Below are 27,684 nucleotides of genomic sequence, written 5' to 3'. Positions count from 1 at the left end.
ACACACGCAAGCATATACACTCTGAGATGGATCCATGCCAAAACTTTGTTGATCACTTCCATAGCCATCCTCTAACTGGTGGTTTACAAAGCCCATTTGAGTCTTTAGAAATTAGTATCAATTCAGAGCCAATGTACAGTAACGAAACAAAAAGGCGTGGTTATTTCTCAGATTTTTTTTTCTCTAATTCGTAGTCATGCTTAGAGATGGCCACAAGTAGCTTTGGTGAAGGCATGAAGGAAGATGGACAGTACAAATTTTTGGCAATGCAGCAAGTACCTTCCACAAGGGCACTTAATCCGCTACATTCAAGGAGCTCTGGGTCAGTGAGCTTAAGTCTAAGAATTAGTTGCAATGCCTCATGATACCCAAGACCTCTGTTCACCAGACCTAGAATGCTTCCACTTATACAAATCAACTATGACTGTAGTAGGTGGCCTATCTATTTCGGTTCTAGGGACACCATGATCAATTAGCCAAAGTCAAATACCTCTATTTGTCAAACTATCTTGACTTCTGCTTCAACTTTGGTACCCATTATAATAACCAACCCCACCCTATCTCTGGTAGCTTCGTCCACCCTAGGCTCCCAGCAGCACCTGGGAACTCAGGAATCCCAGTTCAATAGCAACAATTCCCACAGTCATTCCAGGTGTGCAGCAAAAGCCATTATAGCCTCTACAAAGATGCCAGTGATCCCCTCCCTAATGTATTTTTCACAGCTTTGGTGAAAGGAGGGTTCTCTGCACTCTCCTAAGACACACTTAGGGGGTGAGTAAACCAGTCTACCTTCTGATTTCCCTAAACTTTAGATACCTTCTTTCACAGTATACCAAAGAGGGTCTAGGATCCCACTTCACTTAGTTAAGGCCACCTGTGGGTCTATAATTCAATTCAACCAACTAGGCAAATAGTTAGAGCCACTTCATTCAATATGCTTGATCTAATATGCAGACATTAGAATCTCTACTTAGTTCATCCCATCAACAAAGTCACTCTGGCCCAATGTTACTACCCTCTTTCCACCCTACACCAACACCCTTAAATTCATTCCCATTCATGTTTCTGTTTATATAAATTAGCAAAACTCTTTCAATTATTTTGGTATATACTGCAGTTCCTCATGGGTCACCTCTAAGACCTACTGGGACTTGAATCTGGTTCTAGATCTAGAAACAATAAAAGAAGGGTGGGGAAGAGGGTGTCAGCAGTCCCCTGCAAAGCAACTACCTCAGGGGTTCCTATTATAGATTGTTCAGGCCAGGGAAGACCACCTCCTCAGACTGGAGAAGATGGACTGCTACTATGGCAAAGGAGGGTTGGAGAAATTTAGGGGTTCAAGTTCCCAGTTTTATCAGAATCTCCCCTAAATATGTACCCATCTCAATTTTCAGAGACCCAGTTAATACTTAATTTTATATAAAAGACCCTGCCAGGCTGGGAATTCAAAATGTGTTGCAAGCCACCCACAGGATTATACATAGGTTTAAATTTAGAAATCTCAGACATGAGGTTACATGAGATAAGTTTCTTTTATGGCAATCATAGATTTCTGGGCCCTTACCTAGACCATAATTTAAAGCCCAAAGCTCATCGTTTTCTTTTCCTAAGTTCTTTCGTGTAATTAGAAACAATCAACCCCATTGAACTCCTTATTTCCACTAATATGTTCTATGCCAGCAAATACTTGGTCACCTAAAGTCTTGCCGGAGATTACAGATATCTACAGGTAATAATTTATGTAACAGGTATACTACTATGTGCCATAAATAATCACATACAACTTACAACTATTATCCTTTATGACTTACAATAGGATAAGTAATACCTTTAAATATATTCAGATTAGAGAACCAATAGGGGATAACACAGGCCAATTTATAGAATCAAAGTTTATGTTCTCCTGGATTTCCAATGCCAATATCTCTATTATTTAGAGTTCAAATGGGAAAGCAGAGCCACTCTGAGTGATGTTAAGTAAGGGAATTATTATGAGGATTGTATCTTATAAAATTGTGGGAACTGGTGAAGAAATCCTCTCTACATCCTTCTTCTTGTTTTCTTTTTTTGTTTTTATTTTGTTTTGTTTTTACCTTCCAAGAAAGCAGGGTGACATATGGAAAGATCATATGGTTACAGTCAAAGAGATATGTATTTGACACCTAGTTCTGATATGCATTAGCTATGAAATCTTGTCAAGTGACTCAAATTCTCTGAGTCTCAGTTTCCTCATCTGTAAAATGGAAACAACAGCATCTCTCAGAGTTGAGGTGAGGGTGAGTAAGATAAAGCATGTACCTGTATTATGCTTTTGTTGCTGTTGTTTCTTTTTACTTATTTTGTTTTATTGTTCAAAATATTACAGAAGTCCCCTTTTCTCCCCATTGACCCCTTCCACCCATTACCCACTCCCCTCCCCACACTATTGTCTGTGTCTATGGGTTATGCATATATGCATATAAATTCTTTGGTTAATTTCTCCCCACCCACCCACCCCCACCTTCCTTCTGAGATTCGTCAGTCTGATGCATGCTTCCATGTCACTGAATGTATCTTGTTCATCAGTTTATTAAGTTCTTTAGATTCCACATATAAGTGAGATCATGTGATGTTTGTCTTTCTCTGCCAGGTTTATTTAGCTTAGCACAATATTCTCCAGGTCCCTCCATGCTGTCCAAGAGGGTAGGAGATCTTCTTTACAGATGCATAGTATTCCATGGTGTAAATGTCCCACAGCTTTTTTATCCACTCATCTACTGATGGGCACTTGGGCTGTTTCCAGATCTTAGCTATTGTAAACTGTGCTGCTATGAACACAGAGGTGCACAAATTGTTTCTGATTGGTGTTTCAGGATTCTTAGGATATATTCCTAGAAGTGGGACCAATTGGTCAAAAGGCAGTACCATTTTTAATTTTGTGAGGAACCTCCATACAGTTTTCCATAGTGGCTGCACCAGTCTGCATTCCCACCACCAGTGTACCAAGGTTCCCCTTTCTCCACATCCTTGCCAGCATGTGTCATTTGGTGATTTGTTGATGGTAGCCATTCTGACAAGTGTGAAGTGATACCTCATTGTTTTTAATTAGTATCTCTTGATGATTAGCAATGTTGAGCATTTTTTCATATGTCTCTTGGCCATCTGTGTGTCCTCTTTGGAAAAGTGTCTATTCAGGTCTTTGCCCATTTTTTAATTGAACTATTTGTCTTCCTCTTGTTGAGTTGTATGAGTTCTTTGTACACTTTGGAAATTAGCCGCTTATCAGATACATCCTTGGCAAATACGTTCTCCCAACTGTGGGGTTCCTTTGTATTTTAGGGCTGGTTTTTTTTGCTGTGCAGAAACTTTTTAGTTTGATGCAGTCCCATTTGTTTATTTTTTCTTTAGTTTCTCTTGCCCTAGGAGATGTACCAGTGAAAATTCCACTACATCAGGTGCCTGTGACTTTACTGCCTATGTTTTCTTCCAGGATTTTTATGGTTGCGCTTACTTACATTTAAGTCTTTTATCCATTTTGAATTTGTTCTTATGTATTGAGTAAGTTGGTGATCTAGTTTCCTTTTTTTGCATGTAACTGTCCAATTTTCCCAGTGCCATTTATTGAAGAGACTGTCTTTATTCCATTGTATGCTCTTGCCTCCTTTCTCAAATATTAACTGACTATAATGGCATAGGTCTACTTCTGGGGTCTCTGTTCTGTTCCACTGATCAATATGTTTGTTGTTTTACCAATACCAAGCTGTTTCAATTACAATGGCTTTGTAGGACAGTTTGATATCCAGTAAAGAGATTCTTTCTCAAGATGCGGCTCTTCAGGGTCTTTTTTGGTTTCATATAAATTTTTGAAATATTTGTTCTACCTCTGTGAAGTATGCTGTTGGTATTTTAATAGGCATTGCATTGAATATATAAATTGCTTTGGATAGTATGGACATTTTAATGATATTAATTCTTCCAATCCATGAGCATGGTATATTCTTCCACTTGTTTATATCTTCCTCTATTTCTTTTTTCAGTGTCCTATAGTTTTCCAAGTACAGGTCTTTTACATCCTTGGTTAAGTTTATTCCTAGGTATCTTTTTTTGTTGTTGTTGCAATGATAAATGGGATTGTTTTTTCAGTTTCTCTTTCTGAGAGCTCATTGCTGTTGTATAAAAATGCCATTGATTTTCGGATGTTAATTTTGTATCCAGCTACTTTGCTGAATTCATTTAACAAATCTAATAGTACTTTGGTGGAGTATTTCAGGTTTTCCATGTACAATATCATGTCATCTTCAAATAATGACAGTTTTACTTCCTCCTTTCTAATTTGGATACCTTTTATGTTTTTTTTCCTGTCTGATGGCTATGGCAAGGACTTCTAGTACTATGTTGAATAAGAGTGGTGAAAGTGGACAACCTTGTCTTGTTCCTGTTTTTAAGGGAAATGGTTTTAGTTTTTGCCCATTGAGTATGATGTTGGCTGTAGGTTTGTCACATGTGGCCTTTATTATGTTGAGGTATGATCCCTCTATTCCCACTTTGCTGAGAGTTTTTATCAGAAATGGGTGCTGGATTTTGTCGAATGCTATTTCTGCATCTATTGATATGATCATATGATTTTTGTCCTTCATTTGGTTTATGTGATGTATCACATTTATTGATTTGCAAATATTATACCAGCTTTGCACCCCTGAATAAATCTGACTTGGTTGTGATGTATGATCTTCTTAATGTATTGCTGGATCTGCTTTGCTAGTATTTTAGTGAGGATTTTAACATCTATGTTCATCAGGGATATTGGCTTGTAATTTTATTTCTTTGTAGTGTCTTTATCTGGTTTTGGGATTAAGATAATGCTGGCTCATATAAAGAGCTTGGGAGTTTTCCCTCCTCTTGAATTTTGAATTTTCTGCAATAGTTTGAGGAGAATAGGTGTTAATTCTTTGAACATTTGGTAAAATTCGTCTGTAAATCCATCTGGTCCTGGGCTCTTGTCTGCTGGGAGTATTTTGATTGAGCTTCAGTTTCATTAGTTGTTATTGGCCTATTCTGGTTTTCTGATTCTTCCTGATTCAGATTTGGAAGATTGTACGCTTCTTGGAATTTGTCCATTTCAGCTATGTTGTCCAGTTTGTTGACATATAGTTGGCATAGTATCTTCTTATGATCCTTTGTATTTCTGTTGGGTCAGTTATATTGCCTCTTTCATTTCTGATTTCATTTATTTGAGTCCTCTCTCTTGGTTTCTTGGTGAGTTTAGCTAAAGGTTCATCAATCTTATTTATCTTTTCAAAGAACCAGCTCTTGATTTCATTGATTTTTTTTGTGTTTGTTTTTTTTTTTTTTTTTAGTCTCTATGTCATTCATTTCTGCTCTGATCTTTATTACTTTCCTTCTCCTTCTTCGGGGCCTTTCTTGCTGTTCTTTTTCTAATTCTTTTAGTTGTTGTGTTTGATGTTTTAGTAGAGCTTTTTCTTGTTTCTTGAGATAAGTCTGTACTACTATGAACTTTTCTCTCAGGACTGCTTTCATTGTGTCCCATAGATTTGGGGTTGTTGTCTGTTCATTTTCATTTTTTTCCAGCAAGTGTTTGATTTCTTCCTTGATCTCATTGGTAACCCATTCATTGTTTCATAGCATGCTATTTAGTTTCCATGTGTTTGAATATTTTTGAGTTCTTTTTATACTGCTTGATTTCTAGTTTCATGCCATTGTGATCCGAGAAGGTGCTTGATATGATTTCAATCTTTTTGAACTTATAGAGACTTACTTTGTGCCTTAACATGTGGTCTATTTTTGAGAATGTTCCATGTGCACTTGAGAAGAATGTGTATTCTGCTGCTTTGGGATAAAATGCTCTGTAAATGTCTATTAAATCCATTAGCTATAGTGTGTCATTTAAGGTCTCTGTTTCCCTGCTAACTTTTTGTCTTGATGATCTGTCCAATGATGACAGTGGGGTGTTCAAGTCCCCCACTATGATTGTATTGCTGTTGATCTCCCCGTTAAAGTCCACCAAGAAATTTTTTATATATTTAGGTGCTCCTAGATTGGGTGCATATATGGTTATAAGGGTTATTTCCTCTTGTTGGATTGATCCCTTTAGTATTATGTAGTGACAATCTTGGTCTCTTCTTACGGTCTTTATTTTGAAGTCTATTTTGTCAAAAATAAGTATTGCTACTCCAGCTTTTTTTTTTTTTTTTTCATTTCCACTTGCACGGAATTTTTTTTCCATTCCTTCACATTCAGCCTGTGTGAATCTTTTGCTCTCAGGTGGGTCTCTTGTAGACAGCATATATATGGGTCATGTTTTCTTATCCTTTCAGCTACCCTATGTCTTTTGATGGGAACATTTATTCCACTTACATTTAAGGTTTCTATTGATATATATTTATTTAATGTCATTTTTCCCCTTTATGCTAATATACTTTTCTCTCAATATTTCTTCTTCTAAAAGCAGTCCTTTTAGCATTTCTTGCAATGCTGGTTTGGTGGTACTGAAGTCCTTTAGCCTTTTTTTGTCTAAGAAGCTCTTTATTTCACCTTCAATTTTAAATGATAGCCTTGCTGGACAAAGCAATCTTGGTGGCATGCTCTTCCTTTTCATTACTTTCAGAACTTCATGCCACTCTCTTCTGGCCTGAAGTGTTTCTGTTGAGAGATCTGCTGTCAGCCTTATGGGGGCTCCCTTGTAGGTCGCTGCTTGTCTCTCTCTTGCAGCCTTTAATATTCTCTCTTTGTCCTTGACATTTGCCATTTTAATTATAATGTGTCTTGGAGTGGATCTCTTTGGGTTCCTCTTGTTTGAAACTCTCTCTGCTTCCTAAACTTGTGTGACTTTCTCCTTCACCAGCTTAGGGAAGTTTTCTGTCATTATTTCCTCCACCAAGTTCTCTACCCTTTGCTCACTGTCCTCCCCCTCTGGTATCCCTATGATGCGAATGTTGTTTTGCCTCATGATACCCCAAAGCTTCCTTAAACTGTCCTCATGCTTTTTAAGTGTTTTTTCATTTTGCTGCTTTAATTGAGGGGGGTTTTTCTACTTTATCTTCTAATTCATTTATTCTTCCCTCTGCTTCATTGAGCCTGCTTTTAATTCCTTCCAGTGTATTCTTGATATCAAATGTAGTATTACTCATTTCTGCCTGGTTATTGTTTATCATATCTAGTTCTTTTTTCATGGTTTTGCTACATTCTTGGACCTTCCCATTAAGTGTCTTGTTGTTCCCATAAATTTCCTTGAGCATCTTTACAACCATTACTCTGAACTCTATTGCTGATAACTTTCTTAACTCCATGTCATCAAGGTCTTTTCCTGGTGATTTTTCCTTTTCTTAGTTTGGGAGTTGTTTCTTTGTCTCCCCATTTTAGTGACTCTGAGTGTTTATATCTGTATATTAGATATATTTTCTGTCTCCCAGTCTTGTGGGGTGGGATTTTGTAGTGTATGTCCAGTGGAACCCACAGGTGTGTTTTCCTTATATTTCTGAGCTATTTGCTCTAGGCATTTCCCTTTTGTGGGTGTCCTTTTTGTGGGTTCTTTGGGCTTTCCTGTTGTGATTGGGTCTAGATTGTTGTTGACCCATCCTTGGGAGGACAGTCCTATCAGGTGTGGCTCAGTCCCAACCATGTCGTGTGTGCTGTTGTACAGGTGCTGGCAAGGCAAAACAAAACACAGCCAAACTGCCAGGATACAAACAGTAACTTACCAAATATCCTGACAATCACAATGAAAACATCCCAAGAGAAAGTAAAATTGGGAGAGCAAAGTGAAAAGACAAATGTTAAAGAAAAAAAAGAGAGAGAGAGAGAGAGAGAAGGCTATTATTGTTAACAGTAAAGAAAAATTAGAAATAATAATAACAAAATAAAATAAAAAGTAAAAAATAGAGAAGCTGTTGGGAGATAAAGGAGGCAGAGAAAAGATTCTAAAAGGGAAGAATGGTGAGCAAAAAATTAAGGGTAGAATGTAGGAATAGGAAAATGGTTGACAAAGAAGAAATAAAAATAAAATAAAGAGACAAACACAAACAAACAAAAAGACAGGAAGACAGAGAATAAAAGGGGAGAAAAAGAAAAGAAATTTATGCCAATGGAACAAAAGAGAGAGAGATGTAAAGCAAGGGCAGGGAAGGAGTCCAATAAGAGATATAAGGGAAACAATAGAGAAAGGCAGTAAACTTATTGGTTATAATGATAATATCCCAGCAATAAAGCAGAGACTATCAAGATAATCTTGATAATAGAACACAAAACAAAGCAAAAAAAAGAAAACACGCAAAGCAAAAGAAATTTTTTAAAAATTAATTTAAAAATTAAAAACAATTTAAAATTTTTTTAAGAATTTTTTTTCCTTTTCTCTCTTTTTTCTAAAAAAAAAAAAAAAAAAAAAGGCAGTCAGGTGAGTTTCATCTGGGCAGCAGATGTTGTCTGAAGCTCACTGTTTTGCATGCTGATTTTGGTTCTCCCAAGAGGTACTTGTGTATCAGCCAATGTCAGGAACTGTCTAGGTTTGGCTCTGGTGTCCTTAGGTAGCTGGCTGCTCTGAGACTCTCTGTGGACCTCCACATGTCAGTTATTTAGTCTCCCCCTTGTGGTTGCCTGGTCTTACTCCAGAGTCTTCCAAAGAGTCTTTAGGGTGCCGGCCGGCTAGTGTAGCTTGGGATATTGCTCACCTGACTTAGAGGTTTCACTGTCAGGCACTCAGTGTGAGGAAGTTAGTGTCTGCTTCAAAGCCAACTCCTCAGTCTCTATCATATCCTCCGATTCCAGTTCCCCATACAATGGCCTGCTGCAGTTTCAGATTGGCTTTAGTCTATTGTCTTTTCTGTATGGGCAGTTTCAGCAGCCTGGGCTCAGTGGGTTCGATTAAGAAAAGATTCTGGTGAGCACACTGTCCGCCCAGCCCCCAGAAGGGGTTTTAAGCTTTTCTTCCAGTTCCCAAACAATAGTCCCTGAGAGTCTCATTCTTGTATTGTCATCCTATGAGCTGTTCTCCCTTCCCCCTCAGGACTGTGCCCTTTGGGGTATCTGGGGCTTCAGTGAGCTGAACCAGCCCCTTTCCTGTTGGGGGTGGTGCTCTTAGCCTGCAGGAGAGGTAGGCATGCTCTGCCCCTCCTTTCCCAGATGAGGTTGGCTGATCTGAGAGGATGCTCATTTCAAACTCTCCACAATGCAGACTCAATGCTTTCACTGGCCTGTCTCCCCAATGCAAGCCAGGAAGGTGGACGCCTGATCAGCAATCAAAAACAAAAACCCACAAAGCAACACACAGGCAGAGAATCCTCTCTGTGAGGTCCCAGCACCCCCACACCTTGGACCAAGCAGAGGGGGATCACAAAGTCAACCCCACACAGCCCCCTGCACAGCTGATCTCAGTAAAGCTGGAGCAGCTTCTTGCATGCTATCCCGGCTCTCCTCAGAGCAGGTCAAAAATCTCTAATTCACGCCACCAGCAGCTCCAGCAGCTGGAGCCCCTCCCCTCCCCACTGGCAGCTCTGGTCCCTCTCCAGTGGCAGAAAACCTGCTCTGCCCCACTGGTGGCTCTGGTCCTCTGCCAGCGGGAGGGCTCTCTTTACCTTCCACACACACACAGTTCAAATGCTTTCTGGGGGTCTACACAATGCCTTACAGGAAGGCAGAGGGTCCCTGTAGGTGGCTGCTCAGTGCAGTCCTCTGGTCCTTTCCTATTCAGAAGCCACACACTGTGGGACAGCCTTTACTGCGGTCAGCTGCCACCAGTAGGTGCATTGTTTCACTGGGAGGCATGGTCCCCTCCTCTCAGAGACACTGTGCCCCTGGGTCCCTCTGCCTTCCACGCACAGGCTCTCCTCCCCTTCTCCTCCACTCCGGGTTTGAGATCCCAGCTTTTGGATGCTAGTCCACACTCCCAAGGGGAGAAAGCTTTGCAGCCTCTAACCCTCAGGCCTCAGAGCCGAGTGCTGGTTTCAGGGAGAGCTCCCACTTTCTATGACCCCCGTACCACTCTATGATGCTTCTTCAGTGCTCCTTACTCAAAATGTGTCCACTCAAGTGTATTTCTCTGGTTTTTCCAAGCTAGTTACGCAGCATTTTAGCAGTATCCAGTCCATGGCTGGAAGCAAGGGTGCTCTGCTTCATGTCAGAGTGCTGCCATCTTTCCTCCCACCCTGTATTATGCTATTGATTGTCATATTCAGTGATTCCAAGGTGCACAATATTTCACATTTTAACCTCTCTACAACAAGAATGAATCCTGTAATCAACGGCCTGTTACTGTCTAGTTGAGGACACTTTTTTCCTTTCTTGGTGTACATAAAATAATAACCCAGAGTAGCATCTCAAATAATGACAAGTGAAGATATCATTGCATTATCAAGCCAGGTGTGACTCTCAGTACACAAGTGGAAAGCCTCAACACCCCTAGAGAACACAAGTGTTCTCCTTTTACATTCCACTCCTTTCTCCATTCAGTGTACAAACGCTGCATTCTATACCCCTTATTATTCAGATTAGTGGAATGGAAAAATATGAGTTTTAGAATCTGACATATTACATTTTCAGTCTTAACCCTTATATGACATTCTGAGCATCAGTTGAGTGCTCTATAATTGTGTGTAACAATACCCAAAAGGATGTTGAAAAGATTAAATGAGCGGATGCACATAAAGCCCTACCAGTGCCAAACATATTGTGCATATTCAGTGTCTGATCTTCTGCTGATTATTTGCCTTGAAAGAAGGGCTGCTCTTCTAGATGGAGAAGTGGGGCAAATTCTGGCCCTCAGGTCAAATCTGCCCACCACCTGTTTTTGTAAATAAAGTTTTATTGGAACACAGTCACACCCACTTGTTTACATCTTGTCTATGTCGTTTTTTGTGCTATGACAGCAGAGCTGAACAGCCGGGACAGAGCAGTATGCCTCGCAAAGCTGAAAATATTTACCATCTTGCTATTTACAGAAAAATATGCTGATCCCTGTTCTAGATTCCTGTAGCATCTAAAAATACTCCTCTCCCCAATTTATGATTCTATGATGCCTCTAGAGACTGCATTTAGATGAGAAAGGTGCATTCCTTATCCTGGAAACTGGGGCTCTGACCACAGTTTCAACACCAGCAGAACAGAGAGGAGAGCTGTGAGAATTTCTGATGAGGAAGATAACCCAGGCCAGAGTGAAAGTCAAAAATGTGGTTTCTGTGGTTTCCAGCCTCTCCCCCCTCCCCACTTCTACTACTGGATTATAAAAGCAGGGGCAAGAGGGAAGAGTGACAGAAGAAGCTTACCATGGGCAGCATTGCTGGGAAAATGCAGGCTCTACTCCTTTGGCTGGTCTTTCTCTTGCCTCCTGAAGCTGGAGCTGGTGAGTATAGGGCATAACTCCCTATCCTCTGGGTCCTCAACTGCTATTGCAAACTTACTGACCTGAGTCAAAGATGATATTAAAATGAGAATGCAAAATCCCATTGCAAGTGTTCCAGGAGAAATCTCTACCTGGAAGAGTCACATTCTTTGCCAGCAGTCAATAACAGTTTCCTAGGGAAAAGAAGTCTTGGGTGGAGATATAATCATAAAACTGGCTTTTGAAGTACCTCTTAAGATGCTTTCCTCAAAATATCCACAACTCTGATTCATAGTCCTTTGCTCCTCTGTTCTTGCTCTCATGTGAAGGAGGTCGGGATCAGGACATGAAGTAATGTTTAAATAACAACTCACCATCAAGACCTGCCAATGTGTTCTGAAAAGGGAGATAGAGTTTCACAGGGTGGGCTAGGATAAGGAAAGCCAGTAAGAAGAATACATGGCAGGGCTGAGCTACATTAGAGGTAAGGGTAAGGCTGGGGATGAGGGGTTGCCTCAGCTTTCAACACATTTTCCTCACCCAGTGCTCTATCTGAAGTCTCAGCTAGCTTATGTCTGGGAACCTGGGGTTTTCTGTTTCAGGGGAGATTATCGGAGGCACTGAGTCCAAGCCACACTCCCGCCCCTACATGGCCTACCTGGAAATTGTCACTGACAATAATTATGTTTTTGGCTGTGGTGGGTTTCTCATAAGTAAAGAATTTGTGGTGACAGCTGCTCATTGTAAAGGAAGGTAAGAAAACATGGGCTTACTCTCTTTCTGTGTGAGGAGTTGTAGGAACCAGAGTTAACACAACTTTAAAGTGGCCTAAGGAGAGGCTTTTGTGCCCCACTCATCTTGAGATGGTCAGTAATGTATATTGGGAGGAACTGGGCCACTGTGATTAGGAATCTCCACCCTCAGAAGCCAGGCCTTTAGTATGGGCAGCCCAGATCCAGACAGGCCAGTGCTGCCCCTCTCAACCTGGGGCCAGGAGGACTCCCTGTCTCATGTCTGCCAGGGCCTGGCCCTTCCTGAAACAGCTGTGATCCCCAGGAAGAACATCTGTCCTCAGTAAGATCTGAGTTCCTCAGTTGGCTCCACACTGATGAAGAGGGCCTGGTGTCACTTTGCTCAGAATAGGCCCTTCTCAGGAGACCAGAACCTTTTCCGGACTCTGTCTTCCCTCTCAACAGAAAAATTACTGTCACTCTCGGAGCTCATGACATAAGACAAGAAGAACCCACGTGGCAGAAGCTAGAAGTCAAAGAACAATTTGTTCATCCAAACTACAACTTTTTCACCCAACTCAATGACATCATGTTACTGAAGGTGCCATTCTCTTTCTTGGACTTCTCAGTTCCCCCTTCTTAACCCTCCTCCTGCTTTGTACCTTTCCTATTTTCTTCCAGCTCACTTCCTCTGGGACAACTCCCACTCCATGTCATCACCACCTTATTGGGGAAAAACTCAAGGTCCTGCCCAGGGAGCTTCTACCACACCATACCCCCCACTTTCCCTGAGACTGGCAACCATCTACTCTTTCTCCCTCACAGCTACAAACGAGAGCCAAGCTGAATCACGCCGTGGGGACAGTCCCCCTGCCCACCCAGTCTACCTTTATTAAACCTGGAAGAGAATGCTGGGCAAGTGGGTGGGGGAGAACAGGAGTGGCAAAGCCATGGTCAGATACTCTGAGAGAGGTGAAATTGAGACTCATGGAGGCCACGGCCTGCAGCAACTTTCCCTTTTACAATCCTAACTTCCAAATCTGTGTGGGCAACCCCAGGAAGAAAGGATCAGCATACAAGGTACCATATACTTCCACTTCCTCTTCACAATCAGTCCCTGGAAGTCAGGGTCCTTCTGAGAATGGGTTGGTCAGGAGGTCCCCTAGCGCAGTGACTGGTGTCTTCCCTCACGGGTTTCTAGGGCTATCCTCCCACCCACGCTTTCTGCCTCTAATCCTCCTATCTGGTCTCTGTCCGGGGCTCCAGGAGAGAAAAAGTAAGATGTTGGGGGTGGAAGGGTCAGGATCTAGAGTTGTGGTTCTACTCCAGAGAGAGAATGAAGACATTGAATTTATGACTTCTGACTTGTAACTCCAAGAGGAGTCAGGATTCCTGGCCTCGCTCTGGGTATCTTGGGGCTAGCCAGGGTGCTGATAGAACCAGGATGAGGTAACAGTAAGGAGAGAAGAATGACCCCTGCTCATGATCTGCTTTCTCTACCCCACAGGGAGACTCAGGGGGCCCACTTCTGTGTGCTAGGGTGGCCCAGGGTATTGTGTCATACGGACATCCATATGCAAAGCCTCCTACTGTCTTTACTCGACTCTCCTCATATGTGCCTTGGATTAAGAAAATCTTAAAGAGCAAGTAGCCACAGAAGCCTGGCCAGCCACAGGGAAAATCTCCCTGGGTAACTCCCAGGTTCCACAGGAGCCTGGACCCAGCCCAAGACCAGTGAGGCTCCCAGAAACACCCAGAACCCCCACTGATTGTATCCCCAGCAAAATTCAATAAACATACAGCCTCTGACACATGTGTGTGAGACTCTTTCTTCCCAAGAGCTCCCCCAGAGCTGGTCTGCTCTGCAGGGAAGAGTGCAGATCCTCCCTAGTTTGAATGAAGAATTGCACTGGGATCCTTTCTTGACAGATTAATAATCAAGCCTATCAATTTCCATGTACATAGTGTGGTGCTATGGATTATTAAAGAAAATATTTTAATCTGCACAATAAGATTTAACATCCAGAGTAATACTGGCACTGAGTGACCTTCTTTCCCCTCTGCGCCCTCTTCCTCTCCCTCTTCCTACTCCCCACCCCATCCCTTCTCTTCTCACTTCTCTTCTTCTCTCAAACCCTGAGCCTCAGCGACTGAATTCAGGGCACAGATACAACATAGCAAATTCTCCATGACTCTTTCCAAAGATGGTCCCAGGCCTGGGCTGTTAATATCTTATGTCCTTATACCAGCCTCTGCCTCAATATTGTGTCTACGGCCACAGAAGCATCTGCCAAGTGGGAAAGAAGAAAATTTCCCAAGCACAAGAGCTCAGGATACTGAGGTGAGGAAGAGATGACCCTTGGAAGTCCTCAGGATGTTCCTGTCTAGTGCAGCAGTAACAATGGGGCTGTATACCGGTCAGGGCCATTCTAACCCAGGACAGGGATCCCCAAGAGCATCAGACTGAGCCTCATCCCTAAACTACCTCAGAGCCACCCGAATTCAACTGTCATCTTCCTTCAGCTATGAGACAGTGCCTCCAGGTCTTCCAGAAAAATAATACCTGAGTTAGGCAAAGTCTTAAAAATTTCCTCCTTCAAATGACTTGCCTTGCTCTGAATCCTGTACTCACCAGCATCTGCGCTGGATGAGTACACTCACAGCTATACAAACCAAATACAAGGGAGACAGGGCATAACCTCCAGCTACCTCTTGGGAGCCTGCAGTTAAAGGGCCTCTTACAGGCCCCCCCAACGGTCCCTAAGAGGCCTAAGAAGATAGGCCTGGCCCCATGCAAGAAAGAGCTCTTACTGTTGGTACCAGGTCAGGAACCCCCAACCTCCACTTTCCCCACGCCAGCATATAGGTCTGAGCTTCCAGCTTTGCCAATGACCAATATATGTAAAGCAAAAAAAAAAAAATATGTACAGGACTGATGATAAACTCTGACTCAAAAACAAGCATATGTGGGGAAAAAACAAACTAGGAAGCTGTCAAAAATAATAGAACATATTCTGGAATGTTAATATAAGAATTTTTTTCATTTTTTTTTCATTTTATCCTAACTCATGTTTTATATTTGTATAATTAAACAAAAAGTTTAAATGTGAGATACAAGAGGCAGAGGCATTATGTGTAATGTTTGCTTAGGAGAGCAGAGAACACACTGAGTTGCAGCTAAAGCCCCATCCACTCTTGACCCTCAGACCCTAAGGCAGCACAGCTACAAGACAGCCCTTGTTCCCTGGAAGCTGGGCAATGGAGATGTGGGGAGAGTAGTCTACAAGGTGGATCTACAAGTTGAATGGGGCAGGGCCTCAGGGAATCACCAAGGTTGGGAGAACAATGTGGGCTTGGTTGAAGGAGACTCAGGTATGGCGCCTGCCTATGCCTGCCGTGGAAGGAGTCAGCAAAGGAACAATGACCTCTGCCAGCACTTCTGCCAGCACAAAACTGCTCCTCCAGCCCTCACCCTGAAGCCAGACAATTCAGTTCCTTTCTGAGTGTCGCTGGTGCCTTTTGAGCTGCCACCCAGCGCTGGAGCTCAGAGTGAGTGAGTGCATCAGCAAGGAAGTTTGTGCACTGGCTGTTTAAGAGGGACTGTCTGGGCCCTGCTGGGTGTGGCTCAGCGCTTGAGCATCGACCAAGATCCAGGTGATCGGGGTTCGATTCCCGGTCAGGGCACATGCTCAGGTTGTGGGCTCGATCAATGACTCTCTCATCATTGGTGTTTCTAGCTCTCTCTTTTCCTCTCCTTTCCTCTCTCTGAAATCAATAAAGATGTATTTAAAAAAAAGAAAAAAAAAGAGGGACTGTCTGGGATCTAGCAGCCCTCCGTCTCACTCAGACACCATCTAGCTAAATTTCACAGCCAGGGTTATGGGGACTTTTCTTTCAGGCACTGGAACCCAGGGGCATGGAGCTTGGTGTGGGGCTGGGACTCCTGGCTCCTCAGGGGAGACCTCCACAGTCCAGCTATCCCTCCTGATCTTTAACCACTACACGTGGGTGTGGGGCCAGCTCGTCTGCGTCTCTGCCCCTCCTACCACTCTCAAGGCGGTTTCTTCTTAGTTATGCGTTCTGTTCAGCTAGCCTGCAGGCAGTTCTCAGTGACAGTTGTTCTGTAGTTTAGTTGTAATTTTGACGTGGTCATGGGGGGAGGTGAGTACAGTGTTTACCTACTCTGCCACCTTGACCCGAAGCCCCTGATATTTCTAGTTTCCACTTACTATCCCTGCACTAGGCAGGAAAGTCCTAGAGTGCCCCTTCTCATTAGTTTGGCAAAGCACAGTTTCTCCTGTAGACTCTGCAATGCTACCCGCCCCTCATCACTCTCAGCATCAGTCAGTTGGGCCCACTCCTTGGTTCATCATCTTGTGCACCTCAGAACTAACATTGTAGCCATGAGGGTCTTATCTTTGCAGGGTGGGCTGCAGGAGAGACAACTGTTATTTCCATCTTATATTCTTAGCTGCAAGAAGATTCCTTTGTTTACTAAATGGAAAATGCTGCCCAGCTGCAGATATGATTTTGGTAAGGCTGTTGGGGGAGAGTGAAGAGGCTAATTATGTGAAACTAATGAGATAGGAGGTGTAAAGATTCAAAAGTACAGGGTAGGGCCAACCCTCCAGGTGTAACTTGGGGAGTGTTGTTAATGCTTCTATCTAACCGTATTTGGGGGGAGAAAATAAGCACTACAAGCTAGGTGGCTTAAAACAATAGAAATTTTTCCTCTCTCAGTCTAGAGACTGGAAGTCTCAGATCAAGGTGTCTGCAGAGTTGGTTCTTTCTGCAAGCTATGAAAAAGAATCTGTCCCATACCTCTCCCCTAGCTTCTGGTGGCAGTCCTTGGTGGTCCTTGGCCTGCAGATGCATCATTCAATCTCTGCCTTTGTCATCACATGGCCTTCTCCCTGTGTGCGTCTCTCTCCTTTTCTTATAAGGACACTACCCATACTGGATTAAGGACCCACTGGACTCCAGTTTGACCTCATCTTAACTCTGCAATGACCCCATTTCCAAATAAGGTCACATTCTGGGGCACTGGGACTTAAGACTTCAATATGATTTTTGGAGGGTCACAATACAACCCGCAACAACTCCTTCAGTATATACATGTGCCAAACCACTGCATAGTGCATGACTATATGGGGGTAATAGTTGCCAGGGAAACTGTGGGTGCAGGAGGACAGCAGGCAGGGTAGGATGGGAGGAGGAAATGCTTTCCTTTTGGGCTTTTGGACCTGGGCCCCAACCATCTTGGCCCCAGGAGCTAGTTGTTTAGCGTTTATTTCCTGTTTGCCACCCTCAGCTGTCCCGAGGCCCTCTTCCCACGAGTTTGGGCAAAGCCCTCTTATCTGAACCATTTCTCCTGATGACCCTGTGATGGTGAGACTTTATCACTCTTGCTGTGGGTCAGGCGGGCACACTCTGTGGGCCTACCCTCTGCATGCCAGAACTAACACTGCAGTGACAATGATGTGCTTATCTTTTCTGGGTAACTGCTACCAACTGCTTTTTCCACACCAGGGGACCATATGATGCTTGTTTGGTCTTCTGTGGTGGCTGTGCTGGAGTCATTAATTTCTTGGGGTCCAATTCAGCCTGTGGGTTCAGGCAAGCTCCCCACAGTCTCCACTGTCCCTGCTACCTCTTGGGGGCCAGACTTACAGGACAGGCTGACTACTCTCCCCACATCTCCATTGCCCAGCTTCCAGGGAACAAGGGCTGTCTTGTAGCTGTGCTGCCTTAGGGTCTGAGGGTCAAGAGTGGATGGGGCTTTAGCTGCAACTCAGTGTGTTCTCTGCTCTCCTAAGCAAACATTACACATAATGCCTCTGCCTCTTGTATCTCACATTTAAACTTTTTGTTTAATTATACAAATATAAAACATGAGTTAGGATAAAATGAAAAAAAATGAAAAAAATTCTTATATTAACATTCCAGAATATGTTCTATTATTTTTGACAGCTTCCTAGTTTGTTTTTTCCCCACATATGCTTGTTTTTGAGTCAGAGTTTATCATCAGTCCTGTACATATTTTTTTTTTTTGCTTTACATATATTGGTCATTGGCAAAGCTGGAAGCTCAGACCTATATGCTGGCGTGGGGAAAGTGGAGGTTGGGGGTTCCTGACCTGGTACCAACAGTAAGAGCTCTTTCTTGCATGGGGCCAGGCCTATCTTCTTAGGCCTCTTAGGGACCGTTGGGGGGGCCTGTAAGAGGCCCTTTAACTGCAGGCTCCCAAGAGGTAGCTGGAGGTTATGCCCTGTCTCCCTTGTATTTGGTTTGTATAGCTGTGAGTGTACTCATCCAGCTCAGATGCTGGTGAGTACAGGATTCAGAGCAAGGCAAGTCATTTGAAGGAGGAAATTTTTAAGACTTTGCCTAACTCAGGTATTATTTTTCTCAAGACCTGGAGGCACTGTCTCATAGCTGAAGGAAGATGACAGTTGAATTCGGGTGGCTCTGAGGTAGTTTAGGGATGAGGCTCAGTCTGATGCTCTTGGGGATCCCTGTCCTGGGTTAGAATGGCCCTGACCGGTATACAGCCCCATTGTTACTGCTGCACCAGACAGGAGCATCCTGAGGACTTCCAAGGGTCATCTCTTCCTCACCTCAGTATCCTGAGCTCTTGTGCTTGGGAAATTTTCTTCTTTCCCACTTGGCAGATGCTTCTGTGGCCGTAGACACAATATTGAGGCAGAGGCTGGTATAAGGACATAAGATATTAACAGCCCAGGCCTGGGACCATCTTTGGAAAGAGTCATGGAGAATTTGCTATGTTGTATCTGTGCCCTGAATTCAGTCGCTGAGGCTCAGGGTTTGAGAGAAGAAGAGAAGTGAGAAGAGAAGGGATGGGGTGGGGAGTAGGAAGAGGGAGAGGAAGAGGGCGCAGAGGGGAAAGAAGGTCACTCAGTGCCAGTATTACTCTGGATGTTAAATCCTATTATGCAGATTAAAATATTTTCTTTAATAATCCATAGCACCACACTATGTACATGGAAATTGATAGGCTTGATTATTAATCTGTCAAGAAAGGATCCCAGTGCAATTCTTCATTCAAACTAGGGAGGATCTGCACTCTTCCCTACAGTGCAGACCAGCTCTGGGGGAGCTCTTGGGAAGAAAGAGTCTCACACACATGTGTCAGAGGCTGTATGTTTATTGAATTTTGCTGGGGATACAATCAGTGGGGGTTCTGGGTGTTTCTGGGAGCCTCACTGGTCTTGGGCTGGGTCCAGGCTCCTGTGGAACCTGGGAGTTACCCAGGGAGATTTTCCCTGTGGCTGGCCAGGCTTCTGTGGCTACTTGCTCTTTAAGATTTCATTAATCCAAGGCACATATGAGGAGAGTCGAGTAAAGACAATAGGAGGCTTTGCATTTGGATGTCCGTATGACACAATACCCTGGGCCACCCCAGCACACAGAAGGGGGCCCCCTGAGTCTCCCTGTGGGGTAGAGAAAGCAGATCATGAGCAGGGGTCATTCTTCTCTCCTTACTGTTACCTCATCCTGGTTCTATCAGCACCCCGGCTAGCCCCAAGATACCCAGAGCGAGGCCAGGAATCCTGACTCCTCTTGGAGTTACAAGTCAGAAGTCATAAATTCAATGTCTTCATTCTCTCTCTGGAGTAGAACCACAACTCTAGATCCTGACCCTTCCACCCCCAACATTTTACTTTTTCTCTCCTGGAGCCCCGGACAGAGACCAGATGGGAGGATTAGAGGCAGGACACTAGGGTGGGAGGATAGCCCTAGAAACCCGTGAGGGAAGACACCAGTCACTGCGCTAGGGGACCTCCTGACCAACCCATTTCCAGAAGGACCCTGACTTCCAGGGACTGATTGTGAAGAGGAAGTGGAAGGATATGGTACCTTGTATGTTGATCCTTTCTTCCAGGGGTTGCCCACACAGATTTGGAAGTTAGGATTGTAAGACAGAAAGTGGCTGCAGGCCGTGGCCTCCATGAGTCTCAATTTCACCTCTCTCAGAGTATCTGACCGTGGCTTTGCCACTCCTGTTCTCCCCCACCCAGTTGCCCAGCATTCTCTTCCAGGTTTAATAAAGGTAGACTGGGTGGGCAGGGGGACTGTCCCCACGGCGTGATTCAGCTTGGCTCTCGTTTGTAGCTGTGAGGGAGAAAGAGTAGATGGTTGCCAGTCTCAGGGACAGTGGGGGGTATGGTGTGGTAGAAGCTCCCTGGGCAGGACCTTGAGTTTTTCCCCAATAAGGTGGTGATGACATGGAGTGGGAGTTGTCCCAGAGGAAGTGAGCTGGAAGAAAATGGGAAAGGTACAAAGCAGGAGGAGGGTTAAGAAGGGGGAACTGAGAAGTCCAAGAAAGAGAATGGCACCTTCAGTAACATGATGTCATTGAGATGGGTGAAAACGTTGTAGTTTGGATGAACAAATTGTTCTTTGACTTCTAGCTTCTGCCACGTGGGTTCTTCTTGTCTTATGTCATGAGCTCCGAGAGTGACAGTAATTTTTCTGTTGAGAGGGAAGACAGAGTCCGGAAAAGGTTCTGGTCTCCTGAGAAGGGCCTATTCTGAGCAAAGTGACACCAGGCCCTCTTCATCAGTGTGGAGCCAACTGAGGAACTCAGATCTTACTGAGGACAGATGTTCTTCCTGGGGATCACAGCTGTTTCAGGAAGGGCCAGGCCCTGGCAGACATGAGACAGGGAGTCCTCCTGGCCCCAGGTTGAGAGGGGCAGCACTGGCCTGTCTGGATCTGGGCTGCCCATACTAAAGGCCTGGCTTCTGAGGGTGGAGATTCCTAATCACAGTGGCCCAGTTCCTCCCAATATACATTACTGACCATGTCAAGATGAGTGGGGCACAAAAGCCTCTCCTTAGGCCACTTTAAAGTTGTGTTAACTCTGGTTCCTACAACTCCTCACACAGAAAGAGAGTAAGCCCATGTTTTCTTACCTTCCTTTACAATGAGCAGCTGTCACCACAAATTCTTGACTTATGAGAAACCCACCACAGCCAAAAACATTATTGTCAGTGACAATTTCCAGGTAGGCCATGTAGGGGCGGGAGTGTGGCTTGGACTCAGTGCCTTCGATAATCTCCCCTGAAACAGAAAACCCCAGGTTCCCAGGCATAAGCTAGCTGAGACTTCAGATAGAGCACTGGGTGAGGAAAATGTGTTGAAAGCTGAGGCAACCCCTCATCCCCAGCCTTACCCTTACCTCTAATGTAGCTCAGCCCTGCCATGTATTCTTCTTACTGGCTTTCCTTACCCTAGCCCACCCTGTGAAACTCTATCTCCCTTTTCAGAACACATTGGCAGGTCTTGATGGTGAGTTGTTATTTAAACATTACTTCATGTCCTGATCCCGACCTCCTTCACATGAGAGCAAGAACAGAGGAGCAAAGGACTATGAATCAGAGTTGTGGATATTTTGAGGAAAGCATCTTAAGAGGTACTTCAAAAGCCAGTTTTATGATTATATCTCCACCCAAGACTCCTTTTCCCTAGGAAACTGTTATTGACTGCTGGCAAAGAATGTGACTCTTCCAGGTAGAGATTTCTCCTGGAACACTTGCAATGGGATTTTGCATTCTCATTTTAATATCATCTTTGACTCAGGTCAGTAAGTTTGCAATAGCAGTTGAGGACCCAGAGGATAGGGAGTTATGCCCTATACTCACCAGCTCCAGCTTCAGGAGGCAAGAGAAAGACCAGCCAAAGGAGTAGAGCCTGCATTTTCCCAGCAATGCTGCCCATGGTAAGCTTCTTCTGTCACTCTTCCCTCTTGCCCCTGCTTTTATAATCCAGTAGTAGAAGTGGGGAGGGGGGAGAGGCTGGAAACCACAGAAACCACATTTTTGACTTTCACTCTGGCCTGGGTTATCTTCCTCATCAGAAATTCTCACAGCTCTCCTCTCTGTTCTGCTGGTGTTGAAACTGTGGTCAGAGCCCCAGTTTCCAGGATAAGGAATGCACCTTTCTCATCTAAATGCAGTCTCTAGAGGCATCATAGAATCATAAATTGGGGAGAGGAGTATTTTTAGATGCTATAGGAATCTAGAACAGGGATCAGCAAATTTTTCTGTAAATAGCTAGATGGTAAATATTTTCAGCTTTGCGAGGCATACTGCTCTGTCCCGGCTGTTCAGCTCTGCTGTCATAGCACAAAAAACGACATAGACAAGATGTAAACAAGTGGGTGTGACTGTGTTCCAATAAACTTTATTTACAAAAACAGGTGGTGGGCAGATTTGACCTGAGGGCCAGAATTTGCCCCACTTCCCCATCTAGAAGAGCAGCCCTTCCTTCAAGGCAAATAATCAGCAGAAGATCAGATATTGAATATGCACAATATGTTTGGCACTGATAGGGCTTTACGTGCATCCGCTCATTTAATCTTTTCAACATCCTTTTGGGTATTGTTACACACAATTATAGAGCACTCAACTGATGCTCAGAATGTCATATAAGGGTTAAGACTGAAAATGTAATATGTCAGATTCTAAAACTCATATTTTTCCATTCCACTAATCTGAATAATAAGGGGTATAGAATGCAGCATTTGTACACTGAATGGAGAAAAGAATGGAATGTAAAAGGAGAACACTTGTGTTCTCTAGGGGTGTTGAGGCTTTCCACTTGTGCACTGAGAGTCACACCTGGTTTGATAATGCAATGATATCTTCACTTGTCATTATTTGAGATGCTACTCTGGGTTATTATTTTATGTACACCAAGAAAGGAAAAAAGTGTCCTCAACTAGACAGTAACAGGCCGTTGATTACAGGATTCATTCTTGTTGTAGAGAGGTTAAAATGTGAAATATTGTGCACCTTGGAATCACTGAATATGACAATCAATAGCATAATACAGGGTGGGAGGAAAGATGGCAGCACTCTGACATGAAGCAGAGCACCCTTGCTTCCAGCCATGGACTGGATACTGCTAAAATGCTGCGTAACTAGCTTGGAAAAACCAGAGAAATACACTTGAGTGGACACATTTTGAGTAAGGAGCACTGAAGAAGCATCATAGAGTGGTACGGGGGTCATAGAAAGTGGGAGCTCTCCCTGAAACCAGCACTCGGCTCTGAGGCCTGAGGGTTAGAGGCTGCAAAGCTTTCTCCCCTTGGGAGTGTGGACTAGCATCCAAAAGCTGAGATCTCAAACCCGGAGTGGAGGAGAAGGGGAGGAGAGCCCGTGTGTGGAAGGAAGAGGGACCCAGGGGCACAGTGTCTCTGAGAGGAGGGGACCATGCCTCCCAGTGAAACAATGCACCTACTGGTGGCAGCTGACCGCAGTAAAGGCTGTCCCACAGCGTGTGGCTTCTGAATAGGAAAGGACCAGAGGACCAGCAGCCACCTACAGGGACCCTCTGCCTTCCTGTAAGGCATTGTGTAGACCCCCAGAAAGCATTTGAACTGTGTGGTGTGTGGAAGGTAAAGAGAGCCCTCCCGCTGGCAGAGGACCAGAGCCACCAGTGGGGCAGAGCAGGTTTTCTGCCACTGGAGAGGGACCAGAGCTGCCAGTGGGGAGGGGAGGGGCTCCAGCTGCTGGAGCTGCTGGTGGCGTGAATTAGAGATTTTTGACCTGCTCTGAGGAGAGCCGGGATAGCATGCAAGAAGCTGCTCCAGCTTTACTGAGATCAGCTGTGCAGGGGGCTGTGTGGGGTTGACTTTGTGATCCCCCTCTGCTTGGTCCAAGGTGTGGGGGTGCTGGGACCTCACAGAGAGGATTCTCTGCCTGTGTGTTGCTTTGTGGGTTTTTGTTTTTGATTGCTGATCAGGCGTCCACCTTCCTGGCTTGCATTGGGGAGACAGGCCAGTGAAAGCATTGAGTCTGCATTGTGGAGAGTTTGAAATGAGCATCCTCTCAGATCAGCCAACCTCATCTGGGAAAGGAGGGGCGGAGCATGCCTACCTCTCCTGCAGGCTAAGAGCACCACCCCCAACAGGAAAGGGGCTGGTTCAGCTCACTGAAGCCCCAGATACCCCAAAGGGCACAGTCCTGAGGGGGAAGGGAGAACAGCTCTAGTGTCGGTCTTGGGGCTGCTTAGCAAGAGGTGTGGGTCATGCTGAGGCCAGGTGCTGCTTGTTTGGGTTCATGCAACTTTGAGAGATTTTAGGGAAGTCCACAGCATGAGCCAAGACAGGTTGTTTGTATAGAAAAGCCTGTCATGTCAGCCTGGCCCCCAAGAAGTAGCAGGGACAGTGGAGACTGTGGGGAGCTTGCCTGAACCCACAGGCTGAATTGGACCCCAAGAAATTAATGACTCCAGCACAGCCACCACAGAAGACCAAACAAGCATCACATGGTCCCTTGGTGTGGAAAAAGCAGTTGGTAGCAGTTACCCAGAAAAGATAAGCACATCATCGTCACTGCAGTGTTAGTTCTGCCATGCAGAGGGTAGGCCCACAGAGTGTGCCCGCCTGACCCACAGCAAGAGTGATAAAGTCTCACCATCACAGGGTCATCAGGAGAAATGGTTCAGATAAGAGGGCTTTGCCCAAACTCGTGGGAAGAGGGCCTCGGGACAGCTGAGGGTGGCAAACAGGAAATAAACGCTAAACAACTAGCTCCTGGGGCCAAGATGGTTGGGGCCCAGGTCCAAAAGCCCAACAGGAAAGCATTTCCTCCTCCCATCCTACCCTGCCTGCTGTCCTCCTGCACCCACAGTTTCCCTGGCAACTATTACCCCCATATAGTCATGCACTATGCAGTGGTTTGGCACATGTATATACTGAAGGAGTTGTTGCGGGTTGTATTGTGACCCTCCAAAAATCATATTGAAGTCTTAAGTCCCAGTGCCCCAGAATGTGACCTTATTTGGAAATGGGGTCATTGCAGAGTTAAGATGAGGTCAAACTGGAGTCCAGTGGGTCCTTAATCCAGTATGGGTAGTGTCCTTATAAGAAAAGGAGAGAGACGCACACAGGGAGAAGGCCATGTGATGACAAAGGCAGAGATTGAATGATGCATCTGCAGGCCAAGGACCACCAAGGACTGCCACCAGAAGCTAGGGGAGAGGTATGGGACAGATTCTTTTTCATAGCTTGCAGAAAGAACCAACTCTGCAGACACCTTGATCTGAGACTTCCAGTCTCTAGACTGAGAGAGGAAAAATTTCTATTGTTTTAAGCCACCTAGCTTGTAGTGCTTATTTTCTCCCCCCAAATATGGTTAGATAGAAGCATTAACAACACTCCCCAAGTTACACCTGGAGGGTTGGCCCTACCCTGTACTTTTGAATCTTTACACCTCCTATCTCATTAGTTTCACATAATTAGCCTCTTCACTCTCCCCCAACAGCCTTACCAAAATCATATCTGCAGCTGGGCAGCATTTTCCATTCAGTAAACAAAGGAATCTTCTTGCAGCTAAGAATATAAGATGGAAATAACAGTTGTCTCTCCTGCAGCCCACCCTGCAAAGATAAGACCCTCATGGCTACAATGTTAGTTCTGAGGTGCACAAGATGATGAACCAAGGAGTGGGCCCAACTGACTGATGCTGAGAGTGATGAGGGGCGGGTAGCATTGCAGAGTCTACAGGAGAAACTGTGCTTTGCCAAACTAATGAGAAGGGGCACTCTAGGACTTTCCTGCCTAGTGCAGGGATAGTAAGTGGAAACTAGAAATATCAGGGGCTTCGGGTCAAGGTGGCAGAGTAGGTAAACACTGTACTCACCTCCCCCCATGACCACGTCAAAATTACAACTAAACTACAGAACAACTGTCACTGAGAACTGCCTGCAGGCTAGCTGAACAGAACGCATAACTAAGAAGAAACCACCTTGAGAGTGGTAGGAGGGGCAGAGACGCAGACGAGCTGGCCCCACACCCACGTGTAGTGGTTAAAGATCAGGAGGGATAGCTGGACTGTGGAGGTCTCCCCTGAGGAGCCAGGAGTCCCAGCCCCACACCAAGCTCCATGCCCCTGGGTTCCAGTGCCTGAAAGAAAAGTCCCCATAACCCTGGCTGTGAAATTTAGCTAGATGGTGTCTGAGTGAGACGGAGGGCTGCTAGATCCCAGACAGTCCCTCTTTTTTTTTCTTTTTTTTAAATACATCTTTATTGATTTCAGAGAGAGGAAAGGAGAGGAAAAGAGAGAGCTAGAAACACCAATGATGAGAGAGTCATTGATCGAGCCCACAACCTGAGCATGTGCCCTGACCGGGAATCGAACCCCGATCACCTGGATCTTGGTCGATGCTCAAGCGCTGAGCCACACCCAGCAGGGCCCAGACAGTCCCTCTTAAACAGCCAGTGCACAAACTTCCTTGCTGATGCACTCACTCACTCTGAGCTCCAGCGCTGGGTGGCAGCTCAAAAGGCACCAGCGACACTCAGAAAGGAACTGAATTGTCTGGCTTCAGGGTGAGGGCTGGAGGAGCAGTTTTGTGCTGGCAGAAGTGCTGGCAGAGGTCATTGTTCCTTTGCTGACTCCTTCCACAGCAGGCATAGGCAGGCGCCATACCTGAGTCTCCTTCAACCAAGCCCACATTGTTCTCCCAACCTTGGTGATTCCCTGAGGCCCTGCCCCATTCAACTTGTAGATCCACCCAAGCCACTTCCAGTGACTTTTCTATACAAACAACCTGTCTTGGCTCATGCTGTGGACTTCCCTAAAATCTCTCAATGTTTCATGAACCCAAACAAGCATCACCTGGCCTCAGCATGACCCACACCTCTTGCTAAGCAGCCCCAAGACCTACACTAGAGGGACCCAGCCTCAGTTCACAGCTTAGCCTCTTCCGGAGACCTCCATCAAATCCCAGCACAAGTGGCAGCCATATGTAAATCACTCTGTAGCTCATACCAAGTGGCCCCAGGCAGGGCGCAGGCAGCAGCTGATGTTGGCCTGCACCTCCCAAGGAACCCCAGAACCAACACCACCTGGTGGCCAGCTTCAAACCACACCAGCGCACTACCCAACCATCTCCACAAATGACACATTCAAAGGACAGATTTTGCAGGCACCAGGGCCCTGCTAAAGTGAGTTCTGCTCTGTAGGGTCGGCCCGGGCACAACAGCTCCTTCACTGTAGTCACAGCCAGTTCTCACAACCAAACAACCTGAAGGTCATTCCCTCCCATTGAAACCCAGTTATGATAGTTATGACTTGTGTCATCTTGGTCATGTGTATGTGTCCGAGTCTCAATTCTACATCTATAAAGTGACAGTAATGGTATTTCCCAAGGTTGTTACAGAAAAAAACTCAGATACTGACATCTGTATTCTTTTTCAAAAAAATTAACTAGATTCCTAATGGAAGAGTAGAAAACCCCAGTCCCCCAAAAGCAAACGTCCTTCTACATCTACATCCCCACTGGCAGGACTCAACTTCTCTATTTCCCTTTGATGGTAGAGCAGAAAGGGGCCTTAACTTGGAATCAGGAAAGTCTAATTCTGAACCATAAGCCTGGGTAGTAGATACATAAAATTAAAATAGTAATACCTACTTCACTGGATTGTGATGAAAATATATCAAAGAGTAATGACAATAAATGATATGCATAGGCTCTCAAAAAATGCTAATTCCAATCCCATTTGCTCTTGAGATAATGTATGTAAAGTCCTAAAACAGGGTATGTTCCCTTCCCCCATCTACTCTCCTTGGACCTCTCTCTTCTTCTGCCAATGAACATTTGATTCAGAGGAAG

At 44.8% G+C, this 27,684-nt stretch overlaps 2 protein-coding genes across 2 annotated transcripts; one reads left to right on the top strand and one right to left on the bottom strand.

Moving 5' to 3' along the window:
• The first annotated feature begins 11,253 nt into the window (after window positions 1-11,253).
• Window positions 11,254-13,690, top strand: LOC148094198 (mast cell protease 4-like). Its single transcript, XM_087815168.1, has 5 exons — window positions 11,254-11,329; window positions 11,911-12,061; window positions 12,505-12,640; window positions 12,865-13,119; window positions 13,547-13,690. Exons 1-5 carry the CDS (start codon window positions 11,254-11,256, stop codon window positions 13,688-13,690), a joined length of 762 nt encoding a protein of 253 aa, XP_087671294.1.
• Window positions 13,691-19,346: 5,656 nt separating this feature from the next.
• On the bottom strand, window positions 19,347-21,780 carry LOC148094197 (mast cell protease 4-like). Its single transcript, XM_087815162.1, has 5 exons — window positions 21,705-21,780; window positions 20,976-21,123; window positions 20,397-20,532; window positions 19,918-20,172; window positions 19,347-19,490 (listed from the first exon to the last, which is right to left on the bottom strand). Exons 1-5 carry the CDS (start codon window positions 21,778-21,780, stop codon window positions 19,347-19,349), a joined length of 759 nt encoding a protein of 252 aa, XP_087671288.1.
• Between the last annotated feature and the right edge of the window lie 5,904 nt (window positions 21,781-27,684).

Source organism: Miniopterus natalensis, chromosome 1 (assembly GCF_054644295.1).
Source record: "Miniopterus natalensis isolate mMinNat1 chromosome 1, mMinNat1.hap1, whole genome shotgun sequence".
NCBI classification, from domain to species: Eukaryota; Metazoa; Chordata; class Mammalia; order Chiroptera; family Miniopteridae; genus Miniopterus; species Miniopterus natalensis.
This window is presented reverse-complemented; position numbering and strand designations above follow the sequence as displayed.

Coding starts and splice junctions, on each gene's coding strand:
- LOC148094198 (XM_087815168.1), top strand. CDS start 11,254: ATGGGCAGCATTGCTGGGAAAATGCAGGCTCTACTCCTTTGGCTGGTC. Junction 11,330..11,910: donor GCCTCCTGAAGCTGGAGCTG/GTGAGTATAGGG, acceptor TTTCTGTTTCAG/GGGAGATTATCGGAGGCACT. Junction 12,062..12,504: donor GCTGCTCATTGTAAAGGAAG/GTAAGAAAACAT, acceptor CCCTCTCAACAG/AAAAATTACTGTCACTCTCG.
- LOC148094197 (XM_087815162.1), bottom strand. CDS start 21,780: ATGGGCAGCATTGCTGGGAAAATGCAGGCTCTACTCCTTTGGCTGGTC. Junction 20,533..20,975: donor GCTGCTCATTGTAAAGGAAG/GTAAGAAAACAT, acceptor CCCTCTCAACAG/AAAAATTACTGTCACTCTCG. Junction 19,491..19,917: donor AGAAAGGATCAACATACAAG/GTACCATATCCT, acceptor TCTACCCCACAG/GGAGACTCAGGGGGCCCCCT.